Source organism: Myotis lucifugus, unplaced genomic scaffold (assembly GCF_000147115.1).
Source record: "Myotis lucifugus unplaced genomic scaffold, Myoluc2.0 scaffold_318, whole genome shotgun sequence".
NCBI classification, from domain to species: domain Eukaryota; kingdom Metazoa; phylum Chordata; class Mammalia; order Chiroptera; family Vespertilionidae; genus Myotis; species Myotis lucifugus.
This window is the reverse complement of record NW_005871366.1, coordinates 1,073,154-1,099,605: the sequence shown is the minus strand read 5'-3', so window position 1 is coordinate 1,099,605 and position 26,452 is coordinate 1,073,154. Positions and strand designations below refer to the sequence as shown.

General features: G+C 40.2%; 2 protein-coding genes across 10 annotated transcripts in view; one reads left to right on the top strand and one right to left on the bottom strand.

Annotated features, from left to right (window-relative positions):
* The window catches only part of POLH (DNA polymerase eta), a 28,398-nt gene extending 25,831 nt beyond the window's left edge, over window positions 1–2,567 (bottom strand). For 3 of the 5 annotated variants that reach the window (XM_006100586.3, XM_014465991.2, XM_023764141.1), the window contains exon 1: window positions 2,341–2,567. The gene's annotated coding sequence lies outside the window, so the exon portion shown is untranslated. The remainder of the gene's footprint in view (window positions 1–2,340) is intronic. The other 2 variants (XM_023764142.1, XM_014465992.2) reach the window with 2 other exon arrangements.
* A 162-nt stretch (window positions 2,568–2,729) lies between these two features.
* XPO5 (exportin 5) overlaps window positions 2,730–26,452 on the top strand; it is a 50,392-nt gene continuing 26,669 nt past the window's right edge. For 2 of the 5 annotated variants that reach the window (XR_001350587.2, XM_014465989.2), the window contains exons 1-14: window positions 2,731–3,018; window positions 4,543–4,664; window positions 5,549–5,621; window positions 6,873–7,010; window positions 7,346–7,528; window positions 10,309–10,335; window positions 10,724–10,909; window positions 11,769–11,845; window positions 15,272–15,371; window positions 16,686–16,769; window positions 17,361–17,486; window positions 18,619–18,709; window positions 20,149–20,277; window positions 22,523–22,641. Coding sequence is in view for 3 of the 5 variants with exons in the window: in XM_014465989.2 (XP_014321475.1) it covers window positions 2,914–3,018; window positions 4,543–4,664; window positions 5,549–5,621; window positions 6,873–7,010; window positions 7,346–7,528; window positions 10,309–10,335; window positions 10,724–10,909; window positions 11,769–11,845; window positions 15,272–15,371; window positions 16,686–16,769; window positions 17,361–17,486; window positions 18,619–18,709; window positions 20,149–20,277; window positions 22,523–22,641 (1,560 nt within the window). In the remaining 2 variants the exon portion in view is untranslated. Of the gene's footprint in view, window positions 3,019–4,542; window positions 4,665–5,548; window positions 5,622–6,872; window positions 7,011–7,345; window positions 7,529–10,308; window positions 10,336–10,723; window positions 10,910–11,768; window positions 11,846–15,271; window positions 15,372–16,685; window positions 16,770–17,360; window positions 17,487–18,618; window positions 18,710–20,148; window positions 20,278–22,522; window positions 22,642–26,452 lie in introns of all 5 variants that reach the window. The other 3 variants (XR_002832089.1, XM_014465987.2, XM_014465988.2) reach the window with 3 other exon arrangements.

The following is a 26,452-nucleotide window of genomic DNA, read 5'->3' as shown; positions in this document are numbered from 1 at the left end:
GAGAGCATGGAAACTAACAAGAATATAAGAGGCATTTTCATCTACTGCTAGAAGGAAGATAATAAATTGGTACAATTTTAGGAAGGTAATAAGTGTTAAAAGCTTTAAAAATACTCATCCCCCAAAAGAACTGAACACTTCACAAAAGAAGATAGTATACAAATAGTCAACAGGCACATGAAAATGAGCTCAACATCATTAGTCATAGGGAAATGCAAATTAAAACCACAATGCACAACCTAATTCATAGATAAGTCTCAAGTATAAATTCAGGGGAAAGAAAAGCAGAAGATGATATATAGCATTATAGCATTCCTGTGAATTGCTTTAACTTTTTATTTTGAAATAATTTTAGACTTACGAAAATACTGCAAAAATAGTAGGGTTCTCCTATATCCAGTTTCCCCTAATGTTAATATTTTACATAGCACAATTATAAAAACTAAAAAATGAACACTGGTGTAATATTCCACTACATACTTTACTTGAATTTCACCAATTATTCCACTAATAACCTTTTTCTGTTCTAGGATCCAATCTTCGTCATCATGTCTGCTTAGCCTTTTCCAATCTGTGACACCTCCTCAGTCTTCCCTTGTTTTTCATGAACTTGACACTTCTGAAGAGTCAGTTAATTTGAGAATATCTCTCAATTTAGGTTTGTCTGATGTTTTCTCTTGATTAGACTGAAGTTATGCATTTTGGGCAAGAATATCACAAAAGTCATGTACTCTTCTCAGGGTATCATACTGGAGGTACACAATGTCAATATGTCTTATTATTGGTGATGTTAACCATGATCATTTAGTTGAGAGAGTGTTTGACAGGTTTCTCACTGTAAAGTTACTATTTTTTTCCTTTTGTAACTAATCTTAGGGAAGATACTTTGAGATGACAAATATCCTGTTTGTTTGTTTTTTGTCAAACTTTCAACTAAGTACCCATCGGTGAATCTTTTCTGCAACAATAATTTTGCAGTGTTCTAATGGCAACTTTCTACTCATTCATGGAAGTTTCTGAAAAAACTACTACATGCCATTTGGATAGTAGATTGCAAGAACAAACCTTTTATACTCGATAGTGGATACAGACTAATATTATCATTTAACAATGTTAGAAATTTGGAAAAAGGAATGTGAAACTAATGAAATGGCTTCCCAACTTTGCTGAAGATTGGGATCACCTAGGAACATTAAATAACGTTGATATTGGCCTCTACCACCAGACACCTAATTTAATTGGGATGGATATGACCTGGGCATTGTGATTTTTCCAAGCTTCCCCGGCACTTCTGATATGCAGCAAAGACGGAGAGACACTAACCTAAAGCATATGATTTAAATATGAGAAACACAGGTTCTACGGTTGAGTAAGCCCTCAACTGTATTCTTTTTTAAAAAGTGTCAACAAGTAACACTCACCTTGAAAAAAGTGACATGCAGCTACAAACTGCGAGATTAGTGGAAAGAAAACAACGACCTTATAAAATCAGAGTGTCTGAGGCATTCATTCCTTACACATTCCACGTACCCACAACGGGCGGGACGTGGTGCTCTGCACATTTATAAGTGAAAGCCCTAACAGGCCAGAAACCACTTTGCCTGGAAGTGCCTTTAGCGTAGCGCTGGAACAGATGCCAGGACAGAAACAGCAAATGCCTGTTCTCTCTCACAAAGGAAACCCCAGGCGGGCAGGACAGCAGATGTGCGCGCCGCGTTAGACCCAAACCCCTGAAGCGGAGCTGACGTCCAGCGAACATACCACTGACCATGCAAACACAAATACGGGTACGCGGACTTTTCAGAGATCACGAAGCTGCTGGCGTTTATAAACAGTTGGCGCACGTCGCTGGAGAAAGCAAGAGCTTTTCAAAGACGGAACATGAAACGTACTCGCGGCCAAAACCCTCTTTTCGGAACAAGGGTTAGACTACCGTGAAGTCACATAGCGCTTCGGGTGATCAAAGCGGCACAAAGGCGCCACTGCAATCTTTAAACACCCCGACTTATCCCAATCTGTTCAACACAAGCCTGGTGCCCATCAGGTGACAGTACATCCGAGGCGGGAAAGCACCAGCGAAGAGGGAGGGATAAGGGCTATGGAGACAAAGTCCCCCCCCCGGCCCCCCCCAACACACACACACACACACACACACACACACACACACACACACACCCTCTCACAGAACACCAGGCCCGTATCTCTCTGTACGCATTTCTATATATTTCATGTCATTTTGGCCCGACGCTGCCACCAGCCACTGCTACATCATAAACCAGTACCCAAAGCAACACGAAAAGCTTGTGAGCAGTGATCCCGAAAGTTTCCGAATTCTCTTACCAATGTGGCAAACGCCCGGCGAAACTGTCAACCGTGGACGCCGAAAATGCCGGGCTCGGCGTCTAGAGGAAGATGAAGGGGTCCTGGATATCTGTCCCCTTCCCCGGAGCCGGTCAGTCGGTGTCGAGAGGTTGATCCCCGTCAGGATGAAGAAACGGACCAAGAGTCGCAGAGGGCCCTTGTCGGGGCAGCGGCCCGCACACCCGCGTAGGTTCGGGCAACGCCGACCAACTCCACAGCTGGCCCGGCAGACAGAGATCGGACCGCGCGCCTCCGCCGAAGGGCGTTGTCGCGCCTGCGCACCGCAGCTCTTCCGTCCCCCGCTCTGCCCACCGCGGGGCAACCGTCACAAGGGAGCCGCCACTTCCGCCCGCGCGTGCGCAGTGGAGGGTCGGGCGCGTGTGCAGCGCCGGTCCTTTCCCCGCCGGAGCGTCAGCTACTCCTCCTGCTCTCCCCCCCTCCCTCCCCAGCCCTCCGCGGCCCGGTACTAGCGTGTGGTCCCGGCCAGGGAGCTGTCTATACCTCGCGATCCCGGCCAGCCACCGTGCGCTCTCGCGGCGCGTGGCAGTAGCCATGGCGATGGATCAAGTGAACGCGCTGTGCGAGCAGCTGGTGAAAGCGGTGACGGTCATGATGGACCCCAGCTCCACCCAGCGCTATCGGCTGGAAGCCCTCAAGGTAGCTGGGGTCTGGCGCCCCGGGCCTGCCCCGAGACCCTACCCTCCCTGAGCCCACAACCCTGCTTGTCTCCTGCTCACGTGGCCCTTGGACCTCCCTCCCCAACCCGGAGGGACCTTCCCTCGCCGCCCTCCGCGCCTCTTCCCATTCCCAGCCTACTCTGCTCTCCGCGCCTGCCCTTGGCCACTCGCTGCTTTTGGCGGTCTTTTCTCACCACCGCTTCCCACTGCTCTCTCCTCTCCCGATCTCCGCTTCTGTTCACGGGTGTTCGCACCACGACCCTTCCCACAGCTGGCTGCACTTACTCCCCCCAGCCCCGCACCTCCTCGCCTTCCCCTGGCGCACGTGTCCATCCCGTACGCCACACCAGCTACCCACCTTCTTCATGGTCTCCCCGGCACTGAATGTTTCCCCGCTAGCCCTCTCCCGACCCGCCCTAAGTAGGCTGCAGCCCCCATAGTGCCCCTTTACTTAAAACGTTAGACCCCTCCCTACCCTCTTGTGTGTCTTGGGTATTTTGGTCTAATTCTCACACGTCCTCAGGCTTCTTATTGCGTGACATTCTTAGGCTGTTTTGCGCGAAGATGAACTTCCACCACTTACTTTGCATTTTAAAATACAAGGGCGCTTTGATTTCCTGAAAGTAGTTTTCTTGAGTCCCCGGCTGTGCTGCTGGGACTGACTTGTGATGCTAATACAGGTGGGAATGCTAATGCAATTTGAGCATATTCCCGCATCAGGCAGTGTATGTGGGCTGTGAGAAGTGAAATAACCATTAGGAAAAATGGTTTACGTAGTTTAAGTGCTGCACAGTGAGCATCACTTAGAGGAAACTTGACAATATGTAGATGTATGCCACAGAATTTGGAATCAAACAGTTGGGTTGTATTTGTTTTTTACTATGAAATATTATAAATAGATACAAAAGTAGAGAGAATACTGCAGTTGTTTTGTGTATACCCATTGCATAAACTCAGCTGTTACAAAGATTTTACATTTGCTTTATTCCCACTCCTCCACCAAAAGTTTTTAAAATATATCTTAGAAATTGTTGTTTCACCCCTATATGCTTCAGGGGTGTATCTCTAACATAATTTTTTAAAAATATTTTTTTATTGATTTCAGAGAGGGAGAGAGAGAGAGAAACATCAATGATGAGAGAGAATCATTAATTGGCTGCCTCCTGAGCGCCCCTCACTGGCGATTGAGCCCACAACGCCCTGCATATGCCCTGACTGAGAATCAAACCCTGACCTCCTGGTCGATGCTCAACCACTGAGCTGCACTGGCCGGGCATAACATGATTTTTTAGTCTTTTAGGTCAGATTTTTTTTTCAACATTAGTCGGATATTGCATGGGATATCTGGAACTATGAAAGTGAAAGGAATGTTTATCAGTCTTTACTCATCATACTGATTTATACTTTGTATCTTTAAAATGTAGCTCAGGTTTCAGTTAAGATGATGCTTTTTTTAGTCCCTACTCCTGGCTCCTAAGGGAAATGTTAACTTTTGTTCTTTCAGTTTTGTGAAGAGTTTAAAGAAAAGTGCCCTGTTTGTGTCCCCTGTGGCTTGAGGTTGGCTGAGAAAACACAAATTGCCATCGTCAGACATTTTGGCCTTCAGATCCTGGAACACGTTGTTAAGTAAGGAGCTTTTGGATGTTACCACTGAAGCCCGTGAGAGAGCAAATCTTTATTTCTTACATAACTCATAGAGATGCTCTTTAGGTGAGCAGAAAAGAACAGTCCCCTAGAAGAAAGGATTGGTCCCCTAGAGGTTATCACAACCTGCTGTTCTCATTCTGGACTTAACCTTTCTCTTCTTCAGTTTCTTTGTCCATGTAAAGTGCATAGCACATACTAAGCATTCTATAAATATTAACTGATAGTCATTCAGCCAGCATTTATTGAGTTCCTACTATATGCCAGCAGACCTCAAAGTTTTTTTAGAAAAGACTTTGTAAATCATCACAGAAATGGAATTAGTGATGTCTAAATTGTATTTTCCAAAAAATAACTATATTGTTGAAGATGTCCCAGGTAAATACATTTGCTTTTGTCAGAAAATCAAGGGGAAAGCTGATCTGTGCACAAATCCTCTGTGACAGGGATCCTCAAACTTTTTAAACAGGGGGCCAGTTCACTGTCCCTCAGACCGTTGGAGGACCCAACTATAGTTTAAAAAAAAAAAACTAGTTGGCTGCTAAGCAACAGGCAGCGGCGGCAAAAACACCCGACGGGCCGGATAAATGTTTTCGGTGGGCGGGCTGTAGTTTGAGGACCCCTGCTCTGTGGTTTCCAATTAATAGACCATTGCCTGTATAAAACTCTTTCCCAAGAATTTTTCTGTTATTAACATTTTGGTTAAGTGTAGACTGTTTTGTCTGTTCTTTGAAGCAAATTCATCAAAAGCATAATTTCTTAGTGAAATCGCCAACATAATCTAACACAAGAATCAAAGCCAGTCTCATAAAGAGAAGGCTTTTAATATTGACTGTCCTGTTGACTTTGTAAATTTTGGTGGCCAGGTTTCGGTGGAACAGCATGTCTCGATTGGAGAAGGTCTATCTGAAGAACAGTGTCATGGAGCTGATTGAAAATGTAAGGAATGGTTGGTTGGAAGACTTGTGTTTCTAAGGTAGTTTAGACAGAGTGACTTCTTCATATAGCATTTGTGTAAAAACTCACTGGTTCCTCATATGTCAGCATGCTTTGTATGATATTAAATGTTACCTTCAAGGCAAAAAGAACCATCATCACAAGAAATCATAATTCATCACAAATGTACTGTATGATAGTAATAGTAAAAATATGCAGAATGAATTTGTTCCAGGAGTTAGAATATGTCTTTAAACATGTTTAAGATCCACAGCCTTTTTTCTTTTTTTACAAAGGTCATAAAAAGTGGAATCTCTACCTCTGTTTATCCCCAAAGTCTGGTGCCTTTAATAGGAAAAAAAATTCCCTTCAAAACTATTAATTAACTTAGGATTTGTATTTTTGCTAGTTGTGGGAAAACTTGGTAAAACAACAACAACAACAAATAGCCCTAGCTGGTTTTGCTCAGTGGATAGAGCGTCAGCCTGTGGACTGAAGGGTCTCTGATTCAATTCCAGTCAAGGGCACATGCCCAGGTTGCAGGCTCGGTCCCCAGTAGGGGACGTGCAGGAGGCAGCCGATCAAGGATTCTCCTCATCATTTATGTTTCTATCTCTCCCTCTCCCTTCCTCTCTGAAATCAATAAAATATATATATATATATAAAACAAAAAACAGCAACAGATGTGTGAGAGAGGAAGAGAGGAACATTGAGAGGTTGCCTCTGCACATGCCCTGGCTGGGAATCAAACCCACAAGCTTTCGGTGTTTGGAATGACGCTACAACCGAGTCACACCAGCCAGGGCATCATTAATCTTGATATCAAACAAAGGAGAGTCCCAGTAGTAGTCTTTCTATTTTCTAATACTAGAACTATTGCTAAAATATTTAGGGCACCTCCTAACTCCAAATTTCAGCCCCTCAATGTACTCTTTATTTCATATTCTTCCACCCTGGCTTTCTTACAAAATGGAACAATCAATATGAGATTCTCTTCAGTTTCTAAAGGAGAACAATGTTTTCCTTACTCTGTGTGACAGCCATTTTATAAGCTAGTGCAACCCTCACTTAAGCTTTAAGTGGGGAGAATAATTAGCAAGAACGCAGGACAAGTGACTCAGACATGGAAAACAGGTTGGTTTATTCTGTTTAGTTTAAAAGCAGGCCTCTTGATGAGTTTTCCCACTTTTATGGCCCAGTTTTTCCCTTGAATTCAATCTTGCAGACCTCTTAATAACTCTTGTTCTTTTTCAGGGAACACTGAACATCTTAGAAGAGGAGAACCATATTAAAGATGTTCTGTCTCGAATTGTAGTAGAAATGATTAAGCGGGAGTGGCCACAGCACTGGCCTGACATGCTAATAGAATTGGACACTCTTTCCAAACAAGGGGTATGAAATACAGCTGTACCACTTTTTTTTGGGGGGGGGGTTCCTCAGAGGTTTATTTTTATTTTTATTTATTGATTTGAGAGAGAGAGAGAAACATTGGTTTGTTGTTCTACTTATTTATGCATTCATTGGTTGCTGCTTGTATGTGCCCTGACTGGGGATTGAACCCACAACCTTGGCTTATTGGGACGATGCTCTAACCAACTGAGCTACCCAGTCAGGGCAGGGCGGGATTTTGTTTATTTGTTTGTTTTGTCAACAGAAAAGAGCCTTTAGGCAAACCTATAATGAAAAGATGTTTGTTTAATGTAACTAGCTTATTTCTGTTAATGCAGGAAACACAGACAGAATTAGTGATGTTCATCCTTTTGCGACTGGCAGAGGATGTAGTGACCTTTCATACACTGCCCTTTCAAAGAAGAAGGGACATCCAGCAAACATTAACCCAGAACATGGAAAGGATCTTCAGTTTTCTACTTAACACACTTCAGGAAAATGTAAACAAGTACCGGCAAGTGGTAAGGAATAACCCACCTCCCTGAAGTTGTGTTTTTTAGTTTGTTTAAAGTTCAAATGAACAAGGAACTGAAGTGTCTAGTTCAGCAAAAGAAGAGACCGTTTTATGGGCAAAAAAGAAAAGGTGGCAGAAAAAAAAACTGATTTTTTTTTAAGAACTGATTTTCTAAGAAACTCGGGTCAGTGAGTTTAGTTTTCAAGTGTACTGGGAAAAAATAATTCCTTTTATAGTGAGAAATGTTTTTAAATAGTATAAAAATGAAGGTTAATTCTTAATATTTGAAAGCCCAGATATCTAATAGGTCAGGATAGTATCCCGGTTAAAATTTAAGGTCTCATTTAGTGTTGGTCCCATTTGTAGTGTAAACTGCCAAGTTTTATTCATCTTGACTACATGCTTCTTGGTATTTTGTTCTTCCTGATGAGATAGAATTACTCTTAACTTTAATTGTCCCTTTCTGCAGAAAAGGGCAAGCCAGGTACTCTCTTTCTAACCATTTTCATTGTTAGCAGAGAGCCTTCAGAGGAAGGCAGTATAAAGTTAATCTAACATAATGTCCTCACCAGAGGGCAATTTAGCCCCCCAGGTTGTCACAAGTAGGGATTCCTACTGTCATCTAGTGGGTAGAGACCATGGATGCTGCTAAACATTCTATAATACACAGCCCCTACAATAAAGAATTATCCAACTCAAAATGTCCAAAGTACTGAGTTGAAAAACCCTGATCTAGAATTCTCATATGTACTTATTTCACAAAATAGGTTGAATTAAATATTAGTGGGGGTTTTGGGGGGGTTTTTTATGCCTCTAACAGCTTCACTGGATCTATTTTCAGAGAAGCACTAGACATTAACACAAGTGGGAGAAGGTGCTATGAGCTGTTTTGGTGGGGAGGAACTAACAGTGAATACCTAATATATACCGTTACAGGATGGGGCAAAAGTAGGTTTACAATTGCGAGTACAGAAACTGAGTTTATTCTTGTATTATTATTTATTAATTATTTTCCAAAACAACTGTAACCTCCTTTTGCCCCACCCTGGCCTTGTTTGTACTTTATATGTTATTTAATCCTCAAAACCAACCCTAAGAGTCAGAAAATATTGTCTCCATTTTACAGATAAGAAAAACAGGCTCAGAAGGTAATTATTAAAGACCCCTTAATAAATGGTTTTCGTAGAATTCAAGCCCCATTCTTTTTACTAGAGTAGACTTTTTCCCCAAAAATTTCTCCCCAAGATTTTTCAAAAGAAAATATCAAGGAAATAAACTTGCATTTAAAAACCTATGTGTATTGAGGGTGATTGAGGTATTCTTTTTCATTTCCCTGGGAGATTTAATCCCTAGGAGAACAAATTATGGATACTTAGTTGCCCTGGAAATCTAGCCAACCTGCCAGAACAGATTATTGGCGATAATCTGACACACGTTAGAAACATCTACTGTGGTGTGTGTTTTTTAGCCCCACTTTCAGTTTTCTTCATCTGTGCCACCACTTGTGCCCAGGACCAGAGCACACCAAGAGCCATGTCAGTTTGCTTGTCTGCTTCCATCCCTTCACCTTCCCAGTTGGAGAGTAGGTTGAATGGTAAACAGTGATGGGATGAGTAGGCTCACTTTCCCTGTCCCATCACCTGGCTCCGGCACTGGTCCCAGGGGCGTGGAAGATCCAAACAGGAACGAAGGATTTGTAGGAGTGGAGAGTAAAGGCTGGACTTGGCTGTTGTCACTTGGATCCCTTTCCTCCTTGGGCAGCATTAGTAGATGCTGGTGAGAGGGTTCTACCCCATTAACGCATCTACATGAACACTACTAATGAAGGTTTAATACTTGTTCTTTATGAAAATATTTTTTATAATTGAGAAAAGGAATTGTAAAACAAGTTCTTTATTGTCCTAATGGTGGTAAGTTTTTAGGTATTTTAGAAGTTGTTATTCCTGCTTGTATTATTTTTCCTTTAACGGTCTTCAGGAGTTACTCTTAATTTTAATTTCAGAAGTTCCTCGGGACAATATTATTTTTATATACTTGTAAATTATAAACATATAATATTTTTACAGAATTTGGGATATAAAGGTAAAAAATCATTTATAATTGTATATTTACTGAACAGACATTATTTTGATCTGTTTAGCATCTAATATTTTTGTGTACATGTTTTCCCTATATGTCCATCCATATGTGGTCATAAATTGTATTGATTTAATTTTTTAAAATTTATCTTTATTGTTGAAAGTATTATGGATATCCCTCCCCCCCCCATTGATCCCCTCCTTCCCACTCCCGCCCCCTCCCCAGGCTATATTGATTTAATTCTGCTTCTTGCTTTTTTCCATTAGCATTATATCATTTCAATATACCTTTGCCAATTATAATTTGTCTTTTTATTTTTTTAATTTAAAAAACATGCTAATACTTTGTTTTAAACTGTATTTCTTTCATCACTAGCAATATTGAGCCTTATTTTTTGTTCATCTTTTGGTTGTATTTCTTTGTAAATCATGCGCTTTGAAACTGTCTTTGTGGCTCTGAATGTTCTAACAAATTTGTGTAAGCTCTTTAAATAATAATTTTTTGTCATATTGCTAAAATTAAAGTAACCTGTTCTTCTTAGGAGGAATATCAGTTATATGTTCTTAGTAAAGTTGTATTCTTTCCAAGATTGAAAGTTGAGTCTATATTTGAGAATCTATTTGAGGACCTTGATTATGGGGATGGAAAGTTATTACATAGCCTTTTGCTCATTAAAAACATTGGATCCTTATACTTCTTTTCTTTCAGAAGACAGATAATTCTCAGGAGCCAAAGGTAAGAGCTCTTTGTGGCTTTGGAAGGAGACTTCTTTGAGGCTTTCAGGTACAGGATGTATCCACCTAGTGGAGGGTGACCTCAGCCTTGGTTTATTTGATCATTGAGCTAAGGTGGAAGGAAGTTAAAATTACAATATTTGAGATTTCTTGTAGGAAATATAATGGACTCACATATCAATATGGTCTTATTGATATATTGAGACTGCCGGTGTTTGAGAAATGAATGTGTTCATCAGGAAAAAAACATGTGATGTTACATGAGTACTTTTTTTTAAAATCATTTTCTTTTTAGAATTAGAAAATAAAAGGAGCTCAGGTGTATAACCACTGCTTTCTTGTCTGTGACTGAGGACTTAATGGTCAAAAAGTTATTTCTTTTCATTCAGGCTCAAGCAAACTGTCGAGTGGGAGTTGCAGCCTTAAACACTCTGGCAGGCTACATTGACTGGGTGTCCATGAGTCACATCACTGCCGAGAACTGCAAGCTGCTGGAGGTACTGTGCCTGCTGCTCAACGAGCAGGAGCTTCAGCTGGGAGCAGCCGAGTGTCTTCTCATTGCAGTGAGCAGAAAAGTAAGTTACCACTTCAAACTGACTTTTGTCCGTGCAGTCTCTGAGGGGGGTGCTTAATTGTTGTGGCAGAAAGACATTTAAAGATTTGGGTGTTGTTGTTTTTTCCTTGATACCAACTAACTACCTACCTTCAACCCCTTTGTTGTTGTTTTGTTTTGTTTTGAAATATATTTTTATTGTTTTCAGAGAGGAAAGGAGGGGGAGAGAGAGATAGAAACATCAATGATGACTGAGAATCATTGATCCGGCTGCCTCCTGCATGCCCCCTACTGGGGATCAAGCCCACAACCTGTATATGTGCCCTTGACTGGAATCGAACCCGGGACCCTTCAGTCTGCAGGCTTATACTCTACCCACTGAGCCAAACCAGCTAGGGCCCTTCAACCCCTTTGGACAACAGTTTGCCAATATTCTAGGAATTTATCAGCAGAATATACAGAGGTCTGTCAGGCTACTTGGTTCTCGAAACAGCTGTGAATCTTACCTCTTCACACTTAAGAAATAAAGTTTAAAACTCAGTGTTTGTGTCAAAGAATCTTAGATGATGGCTGCACTGGCTTTTTATCTGTCTTGACTAACAATAGGGACCATGACTCTTTTCTCCATAGGAACTCTATCATCAGATGTAATTTATTTATCTTTCATATCAGCACTATTGCCCACACATTTGAAAATATAAGTTTTATCCAGATTAGGTTTTAAAAAGCTGGCTTTGCTCTAGTGTTCAGTCAATCTGGGGGCTATAAGAGAAATTATGAAGTCAGTATATTTGATTAGATAGGTAAGAAGATGTTAGTAGTTGGAGGCTTTTAATAATATAGTTTTTCTATTACCTGTGTTTCCCTAAAATTGGGTCTAGGGCAAGTTGGAAGACCGGAAGCCCTTAATGGTCTTATTTGGAGATGTTGCTATGCATTATATACTCTCTGCTGCACAGTGAGTATCTACTTTTCTATGTTTTTTCTAATTCCTTTGTTATTCTGTATCATACTTGGATATATCTGAAGTTCCTGTCTAAATGCTAGCAGTCCATTGATAGTGTTTCTAATTAAAAAATCAGGCAACCTTGAGATTAGAGATCAACCAAAGGACTTGTATGCATATTAGCATAACCAATGGACACAGACACTGGGGCGGTGGGGGCTTGCCCAGGGTGGGAATGGCTCAATCAGGAGAAAAGGAGACATATGTAAAACTTTAGACAATAAAAAAAAAAAAAATCAGGCAACCTTCAAGGGACTATTGAATCTTTTTGAAGACCTTATACTGGAAAATAAGTCGTGGCCACTGACTCAGCACCCACTCACTTTCACAGTTTTCCCTATTATCCCCAGACAACTCATCTCCATGATTCTCTTTGTCTGCTTCTGATGATCCCTAAGCCTCCTAGTCTCCTTGGTGACTAGGCCTGAGAGTGCTTAGGTATGTGCCCTGCAGATATGGTCCCAGGGCCTGCCTCATTATAGAACTTCAGACACTCCTCCCTGATCTTCTCATCAGAGTAATTAATACCTGAAGTGTTGAGGCTCTTGGAAACAGCAGGAACAATGTGTTCAATGAGAAATGTGTGCATAAACCTATAAACATAGTCAATGTCCTAAAATAATGACTCTGCTTGTTTTCTTCTAATTGCTCTGGAAAATTTTTTTTTCCAAATATTTTTATTGATTTTGGGGGCGGGGGGGAGACATCAGTGATGAGAGAGAATCATTGATCGACTGCCTCATGCCCCCCACTGGGGATCGAGCCCACAACCCGGGCATGTGCCCCCAACTGGAATCGAACTCGGGACCTTTCAGTCCGCAGGCCGATGCGCTATCCACTGAGCCAAACCAGCCAGGGCTGCTCTGGAAAATGTTAAAGCATTTCCTGATAATGTGTTTCTTCCCAGGGAGTCGCATAGAACTGTGTCTGACAAATAGTTGAAGCTGTTGCAACACCCTCTTTTCAATACTCTCCACTAATTCTTGGTCCCAAGGATGAGTGAAAAGATGTGCGACACATATGTGTTACTTAAAATCTCTTACATCCTATTCTAATACAGTTATGATGACTTTCTTTCCTATGGAGGCTACAGCTCTGTTTTTAAGGGGTCCTGTTAATTAAAGGAGTGACATTTCTTTTGAGTAGCCACTGTAGGTTCTGTCTCCAAGACCCATTAGTTCTATAGAGACCATGACATTCACCCTAAGGTGTCCTATCTCTGTTTTTTGTGCTACTAATACTGGTTAGCAAAGCTATGATTCTAACCCAGGCAAGCAGACTCCAAAGCCTGCACTGGAACCGTAATGCCATACTGCCCTTCAGTATCACTAGAGCCTAGGTCTTGCTTACCTGAAGGCCTACGCTTTTTACATTATACTCTCCTGCCTCCAGAACACAGCTGATATGGCTGCTGTCCCCACTGTTCATTATTAATTCTTATTACTGTAATAGTTGTACATCATAACAGGTCAGTTTTATTTCATTTTTTAAATTTTTTATTGTTTAAAGTATTACATATGTCTCCTTTTCCCCCATTGACCTCTCCCTGGTCGTTCCTCCCCCCAGCACATGCCCTCACCCCCCTACTGTCTGTGTCCATGGGTTATGCTTATATGCATAACAGGTCAATTTTAAAAGAGCAGATAAGGGATTGCAGATTTGAACTAAAAAATGAGACAAAGTTATGCTTTTATAGTTTTTTAAAGACTTTATTTTTTTAATATATTTTTATTTTTATTGATTTCAGAGAGGAAGGGAAAGGGAGTGAGAGGTAGAAACATCAATGATGAGAGAGAATCATTGATTGGCTGCCTCCTGCTCACCCCCCAACTGGGGATCACGCCTGCGACTCGGGCATGTGCCCTGACAGGGAATTGAACTGTGACCTCCTGGTTCATAGGTAGACGCTCAACCACTGAGCTGTGCCTGCCAGCCAAGACTATTTTTTTTAGAGCAATTTAAGGTTCACAGCAAAATTCAGGGGAAGGTACAGAGATTTCCCATACACCTCCCATCCCAACACTTGAGTAGCTTCCCCCATTAGCAACTTCACTAACCAGAGTGGTATATTTGTTACAATTGATGAACCTACATTGACACATCAAATCATCCAAACTCCCTAGTTTACCTTAGGGTTTACTCTTCTACGTGTTGTACGTTCTATGGATTATAAGCACTGAATAATATCCCAATGTCAGATGTATCAGGGTTTATTTATCCATTCACCTATCAAAGGACACCTTAGCTGCTTCCAGGTTTGGGGAATTATGAATAAAACTGTTATAAACATCCAAGGTTAACATGCTATAAACATAATGCAGGCTTTTGTGTGAACACAAGTTTTCAACTCCTTTGGGTAAATACCAATGAATTTATATCAATTGTTGGATTATATGGTAAGAGTATCCTTAGTTTTGTAAGAAACTATCAAACTGTCTTCCAAAGTGGGTGTACCATTCCTACCAGCAGTTAATGCAAGTTTCTGTTGCTCCACATCTTTGATAGCATTTGCTATTTTTATTGTTAGATAATTGGCTATTCTAATAGGTGTGCAGTGGTATCTTGCTTTAATTTGCATTTCTCTGATGATATGTAGAACATATTTTTTTCTTCTTTTTTTCTTAATATATTTTTATTGGTTTTAGAGAGAAGGGAGAGGGAGAGAGATTGAAACATCAATGAGAGAGAATCATTGATCGGTTGCCTCCTGCACGCCCCCTACTAGGGATCGAGCCCCCAATCTGGGCATGTGCCCTTGACTGGAATCGAACCTGGGCCCCGTCAGTCCGCAGGCCGATGCTCTATCACTGAACCAAATCAGCTGGGGCTTTGTGCAGCTTTTTTTTTTTTTTTAAATATATTTTATTGATTTTTTCACAGAGTGGAAGGAAGAGGGATAGAGAATTAGAAACATCAAAGAGAGAGAAACCTCAATCAGCTGCCTCCTGCGCACCCCCCACTGGGGATGTGCCTACAACCAAGGCACATGCCCCCGACCAGAATCAAACCTGGGACCCTTCAGTCCGCAGGCCAATGCTCTATCCACTGAGCCAAACCAGTTAGGGCAATGTGCAGCTTTTTTAATGTATAGAAGTATATACATTCTTCTATGGAGTCATGCTCAGAGTTTATGTCACTATTCCAGAGTATTCAAGGACCATATAAATTACCCAAATTAGAGTGTCTCTTGATGGATGAAATTGCATTGAACGCTATTTTTTTTCTGTCCATCTTTCAGTGTTTGGAGGGTTTTTTTTGGTTTTGTTTTTAAATAACAAATTTAAATGTTGCAAAACAGACCATATACAATTGCATTTGATGGGAATCTCTTTGGTTCTCTCGATGTGCAAATAATCACACTGTTTTCTCATCTTACAGGACTGCTGACGGAGGAGGCTTGGTAGAAAAACACTATGTCTTCCTGAAAAGACTTTGTCAGGTGTTGTGTGCTCTGGGCAATCAGCTTTGTGCGTTGCTGGTGAGCACTTACTTTCTGGAGCATTTCAGGGCCAGTTGAGGAGAGCTTTTATTTTTTCTAATTTAATTTAATTTTTTAAAATATATATTTATTTCAGAGAGAGGAAGGGAGAGGGAGACAGAGATAGAAACATCAATGATGAGAGAGAATCATTGATCGGCTGCCTCCTGCATGCCCCACACTGGGGGTTGAGCCCGCAACGCGGGCATGTGCCTGACCGGGAATCAAACTGTGACCTCCTGGTTCAAGGTCGACGCTCAACCACCGAGCCATGCTGGCCAGGTGAGGAGAGCTTTTAGAAAATTATATTTGTGTTAGGGCTGACACATGCCGTTGATTTTAGCCTCATATGGAGCATTGCGTATAGATTATTTCATAGATTAAATTCTTTTAACAGAGTTTAAATGATATAAATTTCTTTTAACAAATCAATTATTATTAATAAGAGCAAACATTCACATGTGTTATTCCATAAATTCAACAGTGCTATTCTTGTGAATTTTGGTACTTAAAAAACATCAGTCTATTGAGTACATTAACCCTTAAAGTCCTATTAGATTATGAAACATGGATTTGAATAAAGAATCCTTTTACCAAATTTAAAGGATCTATTGTTGGATCATTAAAGGAAACTTTAGTCTGATTTACCTAGAAATACCTATCTTTATGGAAATATTTAATACTTGGTCTTATAACTTGAAAGATAGAAAACTGGGACAGACATTTATCTTTTATGTTATACCTTTTCCTGGTAGCTTGAATAGTTAGAGGATAGAGTTTCAGATGTAAGACATGTACCATGGAGTGATTATTTAATGGGTCACAGAGATGTGAATAGTTCAGAAACAAAGAAATAATATGGATATCTTTCTGTGATTTCTGAAATGAATACTCTTGTTTTACTATTTGACTACAGAATGTGTGTTTTTTTTTATTTATTTTAGAGAGAGATCAATGTGACATCAATTGGTTGCCTCCCATATGCATCCTGACCAGAGATCAAACCCACAATCTGGGTATGTGCCCTGACCAGGAACCAAACCCGCCATCTTTCAGTGTATGGGATGATACTCCAAGCAATTGAGCCACACCTGTCATGGGCAGATGAGTTTTAATGATTATGATTAAGGAAGTAAAGTGGCTTTCCTGTTTTTTAGCCCTTGAAATAAGGTCTTTCTTAGACCACAAGGAAGTATACAGTCATTTCAAAACTGAAATTTTGGAGGATATAACTTATCTGTATTTGTTATTCTACTCTTCCCACTCCCCTCCCCTAATCAACATCATTAATGTAATGGACTTTTTGTCCTACAGGGTGTGGATTCTAATGTAGAAACACCAGCAAACTTTGGAAAATACCTGGAATCTTTTCTTGCTTTCACAACGCATCCAAGTCAGGTAAACATTACGCAGGTGACTTTTTGAAATTTGAGTTAGGTAAGCCAAAACAAAGCACTATGGCCTAAAGTAATCAGCAGCTCATATATAAAACATGACTCGTGTGGCCTTAGAACATAACTACAGTATCATTAAGAGACTTGCTGAATCTTCTTCTTGAACCAGCATTAAACCATCAAGGTCAGCAGCTTTCCCCCCAGCTAACATTATTTTGATAATACTCAATCAGATGTGAGTTATATCCCAGGCAATTTACTACTAAAGATATTTTAATACAAATTAATTTCATCCAACTCAAGATTTTTCTTGTAATATGACCCTGGCATTCCTATAACCTTTCTTGCATAAACGAGAAAGGGGTAGATTTTGGTTAACACTCCAGGAATTTCACCTAACCCACAGTCTGTCTTATTAACGTGTGGTTCATAATGAGTGGTCATTACTGATGTACTATAGTATGGGCAGTTCAGAGTTTTTATAGAGGTTTATTTTCATGAGAAAATATAGTTGATAATTACTGAGCTAAGTAATAATCCTGGTTATATAAAATCCAAATCCTTAAACAGGTTTACTTTTTTCTCCCCCCTTTAGTTTCTACGCTCTTCAACTCAAATGACTTGGGGAGCCCTCTTTCGGCATGAGATCCTGTCCCGTGACCCTTTGCTGTTAGCAATGATACCAAAATATCTTCGTGCTTCTATGACAAACGTGGTCAAGGTATGCCGTGGAAATCTGAACAGGTGGAATATAGATGAGCACACATAATGCGGCTTAGATTGGCACCATTGACAATGCTGCCTTGGTTACTATGATCCCTTCCTTGGGCGTATTCTCTTATTCCGCAAGAAGAAAGCAGTCCATAGTGGTTATAATATCTACTGTTTCTATCTTGGAGCACTTATATACCAATATTGGGCTAGATGCTAGATAAAAGAAGCGATAGGGCAAGAGCAGTGGCCATGACCATACAATGAGATAATTGCTTTTCAGAGGTTAAAAGCAGGAAGGAGGGTAGAGTGAAGAAGACTCCAGTAGGAAGTAATATCTGATATGAAGGTCAAATGAGAGGAAGATGAGTAAAAAGAGAGGGAGAGTGAAAGCGGACTGCTCACTATCTCAGTAGAGTTGCTTATGAATTCCCTGAGATCTGCTAAGGACTCTTACTAGTACAGATGCTTAATCTTGGTTTGTAAAATTAGAGAATGGGGCCCATTCAAGAGTCCCTTTATTTCTTCAAGGAATTCACCTAGCACGTACCAATGTGTCCTAATTGTCTGCCGTAGTCTTTATTCCTTTTTGAATGAAACATAAGAAAAAGTTCGATGCTTATTCCCAGGGTCCAGCATTTAAATAGCAGATAGTTTTCAGTTCTTTTTTACTTATTTCATGCTGTGTTAGCACTCTGTCATGAGGCATTTTTATACTCAGACCCTTAATAAATTCCATAATTTAATTCTCTTTAAGGAACCTGGAAGAAAGTATCAAGTAAAAGTCCTCTTTTCTGCCACTCTTAGGATTATTTGAACTGGGACCAAATTGTTTACGTGAGATAGACCAGAAGCAGTTATTAATTTTTTCATGAACTACAGGCATTTATTTCTCACAGTTCTAGAGGCTGCAAGTCCATGATCAAGGGGCCGACAGACTCAGTTCTGATGAAAACCCACTTCCTGGTTCATAGTGGCCATCTTCTCACTGTGTCCTCACATGGTGGAAGGGCCAGACCTAGTTATTTATCATAAAATATCTCATGTAAACCCTAACTCTTCTTAGTGCTTGAATTCCGGGAGTTCAAGACTCTTGGTAGGTCTATTTTCATCCCTTATACCAACTATCTTTCTCTTTCCAGATGGGCTTTCCTTCTAAAACAGATAGCCCTAGCTGTGAATACTCTCGATTTGATTTTGATAGCGATGAGGACTTCAATGCTTTCTTCAACTGTAAGTGACCTGGAATGTCTCCCAGTAGTCTCAGAATGGCATCTAGTGTTGTGAATCATGGTGCATGACCCGTGGGGTTCTATATTAAAGAGCCCTAAATTTGAACAGCTGCCTGTTTAGTCTCACATTTCAGAGGGTGCTGGGATTGCACTTATTTCAAGCCTAGGTGCATGCACACACACTACCTTCGGAGATTGATTTTTTTTTAAATATATTTTTATTTATTTCAGAAAGGAAGGGAGAGGGAGAGAGAGATAGAAACATCAATAATAGAGAATCATTGGTCGGCTACCTCCTGCACGCCCCCTACTGGTGATTGAGCCAGCAACCCAGGCATATGTCCTTGACTGGAATTGATCCCGGGACCCTTCAGTCTGCAGGCTGACGCTCTACCCACTGGGCCAAGCCGGCTTTATTGAGATGTAATTCGTTTACCATATAATTCACCTACTTTTAGTATACAATTTAATGGTTTTTAGTATTTTCAGAGTTGTGCATCCATCACCACAATAAATTTTAGGACATTTTCATGACCCCAAGAAACTCCGTACCCATTAGCAGTCAGCTCCCAATCCCCTTTTTTCCTAGCCTTGAGAAACCACTAATTCACTTTCTATATTCTGAACATTTCATATAAATGGAATTATACAATACTAGAGGCCCAATGCACACTTTTATTATTATAGATTTCACTTAGCCTAATGTTTTTAATATTCATTTATGGTATAGCATGTATTGGTACTTCATTACTTTGTATTGTCAGTATTTTATTTTATGAATATATACATTTTACTCATCCATTCATAAATTGATGGAAATTTGAGCTGTTTCCACTTTTTGGCTATTTAGAATAATCTATAATAATAAAAGCATAATATGCTAATTAGATCGGACAGCCGAACAACCTTCTGGACGTCCTTTCAGACGACCTTCCGGATGAAGCCAGGGCTGTGAGGGCCGAGCCCCTTGCACCAATTTCATGAATTTCATCGGGCCTCTAGTCTGCTATGACACTGGTGTACAAGTCTTTTAGTGTACATATGTTTTTATTTCTCTTGGGTGTATGCCTAGGAAGGGAATCACTGGATCATGTGGTAATTTCATGTTTAATGTTTTGAGGAACTGCCAGGCTGTTTTTCACAGCAGTCTCCATTTTTTATCTGTACCAACCTCATCTTTTCATTCCAACAGAAATGGGAGACCATTTTTTGTTTGCCATTTACAGGATCTAACTGATAGGGCACCTTCCAGAGATAATTTGTTTTTTAAAATGTCTGGATTTGTTAACAAAGCTTCATTGAACATTTGTTACATTCAAAGCACAAGTCTGCAAAACAAGAGTCTCTTTCAACATTTTCCCCCTGGGATGGATAAATGAATGAACATTAACTAAGTACCTATTATATACCAGTTATCGACTCATGTCTTTCTCTTGGCAGCCTCCCGGGCCCAACAAGGAGAGGTAATGAGGTTAGCATGTCGTTTGGATCCCAAGACTAGCTTCCAGATGGCTGGGGAATGGCTAAAGTATCAGCTGTCAACTTCTGTTGATACTGGATCCATAAACTGTAAGTTGTTTTTTTCCTAATCCTCACTTGAGGACATGCTTATTCATTTTAGAGAGAGAAACATCGATGTGAGAGAGAAACATCCATCAGTTGCCTTCCCGTAGGTGCCCAGATCAGAGATCAAACCCACAATGTAGGTATGTGCCCTGATGGGAATCAAACCCGCAACCTTTCGGTACATGGGACAACGCTCCAACCAACTGAGCCATACGGGTTAGGTTGAACTGTAATTTTAATTTTAATGTCTTAACATTAGTGAAATATTGTATCAAAGCTATCCATAGAAAATAAGCCTTCTGAGTCACACTTCAAAACAATATGCTAATAGTATTCAAAAATAGCTTTGCTCACTGCCCAGTTCCATTCTAGGGAGTGAGACTCCATTTGCACACTGAGAAAGCAGATAACACTACATTTTTAATCTGTTTAAATTAGATAAAGCCACGTTCAGTTTTGCCTTTGTTTTTCCTTTTTCACAGAATCAACTAATTATTTATTGTTGATTTTTTTACTTTACTTCAGGTACTATCTTAAATTGCATGTCTAGACCTAACTTTTTAAAGCTTTTCAACCAAGCTTTGCATAGCACCACTCCTAAACTCAGAAAGAATGTGCTGTTATTCAGACATAACAGGAGCAGTACAGGGACTTCCCACTTAGCCACCTCAAAACCTCTGGGAAATGCCACTTTATATAAAATCAAAATCAACCCCCTCTACCCAAATGCATAAGCAAGGTAATTTCTTTGTTCTCTAAATCTTCTGTCTTGTCATTAGTGCATAGGCAAAGGGTTAATAAAGCAGGAAAGGGCCGTAAGTAACTGCTTTAGAAAGGTCCATGGTAATCATCAATTACCATGTACATTAGTTACTTGACAATCATGCGATTTAGCATTCAGTTTCGCATATTCACAGTTGACTCTGAAGGTCCTTGGTATCAGGTAACTCGAATGTTTGCAGAGGCTCAATATGTTGCATCAAGATGGAGATAATAAATGGGAGCACTAATGGAAGCAAGAAAAGTTTGTAAATCTTTTTGCCTGTGCCTTGCTGTTTGAGTGATGTGGATTGATGATACTTGTGCACTTGGAGGGTGGCACAGTTCTCTAGCCATAGCCCTTGCAATTGTTCTGAGGCTACTGCATGTGAAGCAGTATTTTTTTGATCTTATGTCAGTTCTTTGTTGGAAGGATTATTTATGGTCTTAAATATCTTAATTACTTAGATTCCCATGGACAGATTATAAAGAGGGAGGAAAAGAGAACTTAATATTTATCAATTGTCTCTAATTGGTCAAGCACTGTTTTTTTGTATGTTTGTTTGTTTTTGTTTTGTTTTTTAATCCTCACCCGAAGATATTATTTCATTGATTTTTAGAGAGAGGGAAAGACAGAGAGAAATATTGATATGAGGGAAACATCGATTGGTTGCCTCCTGCACTTGCCCTGACCAGGGCCCGGGCCAGAGAGAAGCCTGCAACCGAGGTACATGCCCTTGACTGGAATTGAACCTGAGACCCATTGGTCTGCAGGCCGAAGCTCTATCCACTGAGCCAAACCGGCTAGGGCTGTTCTTGATGCTTATATCTACACTAGTGACCTGGTGCACAGATTCATGTACATTGAAAGGAAATTAATTAGAAGGTGGCTGTTGGGGCGAAACTGGGCAAGACGGGCTGGACACAACCTGGAGCCAACCTCCATTGGTCCCTCCCCAGCCGGCCTCACGTGGGGCATCTGCAGAGTGAGCAGGGTCGCTTCAGCAGGTGGAGTCCCTCGGCCTGGCCTGCGGGGATTGGGCTGAAACCAGCTCTCTGACATCCCCAGGGGTTCCCAGAGTGTGAGAGGGTACTCTGCAAAGTTGCTGCATTGAGTGTCTGCCCCTTGGTGGTCAGTGTGTGGCATACCTGTTGGCTGATCAGCCAGTCAGCCGGTCGCTTAGCCTTTTATATATATAGATTCTTATTCAGTACTCAAAATGGTTTTATAGATAAGGCTCATAGAGCTCAATTCAGACAGCTCATTGTAAGCAGGATAGGGACTCCTTTTCCTTTTTTTTTTTTTTCCTTTCTTTTTCTAGACTGAGGGGTTAGATTATTCTGTTCCTTCAACTGGGAAATTACCAAGTAGTCTCTAAGGCCTCATTGTCTTTGTGTCTTCTGTGATCCTACCTAGAGTTGGTGTGTGTGTGTGTGTGTGTGTGTGTGTGTGTGTGTGTGTGTGTTTTAAAACCCTGTTTTCCTATAGCTGGAATTGGAGAAGGCGGCCTCTGCTCCATCTTCTCACCTTCATTTGTGCACTGGGAAGCCATGACCTTTTTTTTGGAAAGTGTGATCAACCAGATGTTTCGAACACTAGATAAAGAAGTAAGTAACTGTTTCCCATGCTGATTGTGTAATAATTTTGATCTTTTTAAAACTGGCAGAGGGATAGGAAAATCTATGGATGTGTATCTCACAAAAAAGGAAACAGATTCAGGAAGGTTAAATAACATTCAAATTCAAGTGGCTAGTATATAGCAGAGCTGACTCAGGTCTCTCTGACTCTAAGCTCTACAATGTTTAGTATTCATTTGAAGGGGGTAATATGAGCCTGATACTACAGTGAACCGCAGGTAGGATAACTCTTCCAAACCTTAAGCATCTTTTTCAGTTTATGGCAGATAGACCAGAATGTTCAAGTTTGAGGGTCAGTGTCTCTCTTCTCTGAATAATTTTTTTTTAATTTTTATTTATTGATTTGAGAGGGGGAGAGAGGCATCAATTTGTTTTTCCACTTATTTATGCATTCATTGGTTGCTTCTTGTATGTGCCCTAACTGGGGATAGAACCCAAACCTTGGAATATTGGGACAATGTTCTAATCAACTGAGCTACCTGGCCAGGGCCAGATCTTGTTTTTTTATACTTCATATCACCTATCACTCTTATAACATTACCTTATTAGATTAAAATGATTTGATCACTCATTTGGCAGTAATTATATTTTAGTGTATTCTAGGTTAGTTATATATAGAAAGAATCTTGAAGAAAGGGGGATAGATATAGCGCGTGTGTTTTTTGTGGTTTTTTAGTGTGTGGTGTGTTTTTTTTACAAGTGGCATATTAACAAATTAGATCTAAGGGTCATCTGTTTTTATATGGATTCACTTCAGTTTGAAATGATGGCATTCTGAGTTTGTTCTAAAATATAGATGGGAACTCTACTTGGGTCCTATATTTTTCACTATGTTAGTCCTTTTTCAAGTTTAGATGGGACCTATGTATTAGTAAGTGTGGCAAATCAAGAAAGCCCTTTATTAAATAAATCAAGGGAAATGGCCCTGCTGTTTTCTTTCCTGGCATTTTTTTAAAAATATATTTTTATTGATTTCAAAGAAGAAGGGAGAGGGAGGGAGAGATAGAAACATCAATGATGAGGGAGAATCATTGATCAGCTGCCTCTTGCACGCCCCCTACTGGGGATCAAGCCTGCAACCTACTCGTGTGCCCTTGACCAGAATCGAACCTGGGACCCTTCAGTCTACAGGCCAACACTTTATCCACTGAGCCAAGCTGGCTAGGGCTCCTAGCATTTAAGTTAGGCACCTTGAAATGGATTCAGATGTATGGGGATGATCCTCCTTGAAGTCAGGGTTTGTCAAGTATTTGTTTTAAGATGTATGAAAGGACTGGCAGTATTGGGGGAGAGGGGAGTACCTGGTTGGTTGTATGTTGGATTGTACAGTAAGTCCTTGAATATGCTGGTATTTGGTCAAAATACCAAGTACTAGTTGGTTAAAAAGTACGATAAAAGGTTTGGAATGTATATACAAGAAAGATAGGGGCTAGGGACAAAGCATAGGTAACAATTAGAAATTTGGTAGGATTCATAACCAGTGGTGGGGAGAAAAACAAATGGCACTAAATTCTTTTTTCCTCAGGAGAATCCTAGATGATAGTATTTAGGTTTGTTAATGGCATAAAGTAAACCTGAGTCTCAGACCAAAATCAAATGGGTAAGACTAAGCATTCCTAATCAAGAGAGATGAGTATTTGAAAATATTAAATTATTCACCTACTTGTTAATGAAGCTATAATACATTGTATGTCCCAGGAGCATGCCAGTCCTAGATCTCAGCTTGTTACATTCCCACTCACTGCTATCCATTTCCGACTTGGCAGAGTATTATCTAAGTCTAGTGATTTTGCTGTTTCTGCCCTCAATCCCACTCTCACCCTGGGTCAGTCAGAGTAGATCAGCTTTTATCGTGTGAAAGATTTTGACCAAGAGCTTCTTTGAAAAACTATTCATCTTGTCCATAGTGGCATTAGCTGGGCTTGTATTTCCAGTAGTATGGATCCAAGTACATTGGGTAGAGCCTTTTAGCGGCTTTAGCAGTGAATTAATGTAAGGAAGAGCTTTGGAGGGGGAAAAAAATCACATTTGGAAGATGAGGATTGATTTGCCTCAGATAATAAAATATAAAGCTACAGTAATTTATTTTATTTATTTATGTTTTAATGCTACAGTGTTTTAAAGCAGTGTAGAACTGGCATTAGACACAGCTCATTTGAGCAAAGTGGCCCAGAAACAACCTGGAGTATATACAGGAAATGAGAGGTATTGGTCATCTAATAATTAGCATTAGGCGCTGGTGGGTTTGGCTCAGTGGTTAGAGCGTCAGCCCACCAATTGAAGGATCATGGATTCGATTTCCAGCCATGGGCATGCACTTTGGTTGCAGGGTTCCATCCCCAGTCCCAGTCGGGGTGCGAGTGGAAGGCAGCCAATCCATGTGTGTCTCTCACATCGATGTTTCTCTTCCCTTTCCCCCCCACTTCCACTCTCTCTAAAAATCACTGGAAAAAAATATCTTCAGGTGAGGATTAACAATAACAATAGTAATTAGCATTAGGGAAAATTAACTGTTTAGGGAAAGGTCCCTAAAAGTTCAAAAACAATGAAAGTAATAAAACAATTGATGGTTTTAACTGCATGTTTTTTAACTTACAAAATAAACTTTTAAAAGGCAAACTTGGAATAGTATCTCAATAAATATGGATGGGATTGATATCCTTACTCTAAAAAGCTTATCTCTCTTAAACATCACTAATAGAATATAACTGATATCACTTTGGAGAATAATTTGGCAATATATTGTATAGAATAGATTGTAATAGAGCAGTGAAAATCAATTAGGCTTATATGATGAATAAGGATGATTCTCATAAACAATGTTGACCCAAAACAGCAAGCCATAAAAGTGAATACATTTGAGGTAAAAGTATACAAAAATGAAGGAATCCATGAATTTATGAACACCAAATTCAGGATGGCGGCCACCTTATGGCTGGAAAGGAGGTTATGTGCACAGAGCAACCATAGTATCAGTAACATCTCTAAGTAGTTGTATGGAGGGTCATTAAAGTGTTATACCGTTTTTAAAGGTCTGGAATATTTAACAATAAGCTTTTTGTATAAATTGATAAAAACACTAGAATCCAATGGAGAAATAGATAAAAGATATGATCAGATAATATACAGAGGAGAAACTAAAGTAGTTAATAAATACGGTAAAAATCAACCTCAGTAGTAATTGAAAAAATGCAAATTAAATAAACTTTTGTTTTTCCTAACTAAAGTTTTAGGGAACAAATTCAGTGCTGCTGAGAACATGGTAAGAAGGGCACATTAATGGATCAAGAATCAATTGATAAAACCTGTAAAGAAGGAAAGCAGCTTGACACTCATATATTCATAACTTTTGACCCAATGATTCCAGCCACCCCCAAAAAGTCTCTTATTCAAGAGAAATAATTGATAATGTAGCCAACATTTTTTTGCAAAGATATATATTAGCATTATATACAATGGTGAAGAACTAGAAATATTCTAAATTTCTAATAGTAGGAGATGCTATATCTTTAAGATAGTACATGGTGGCATATATGACATTTTTTTTTTAATCCTCACCTGAGGATATTATTCCACTGATTTTTAGAGAGAGTGGAAGAGAGAGGGAAGACAGAGAGAAGCATTGATGTGAGAGAAACACATTGGTTGGTTGCCTTCTGCGTGCATCCTGACCAAGGCCTGGGCCAGGGAGGAGCCTGCAATCGAGGTACATGCCCTTGACTGGAATCAAACCCAGGACCCTTTGGTACCACAGGCCGACGCTCTCTGTCCACTGAGCCAA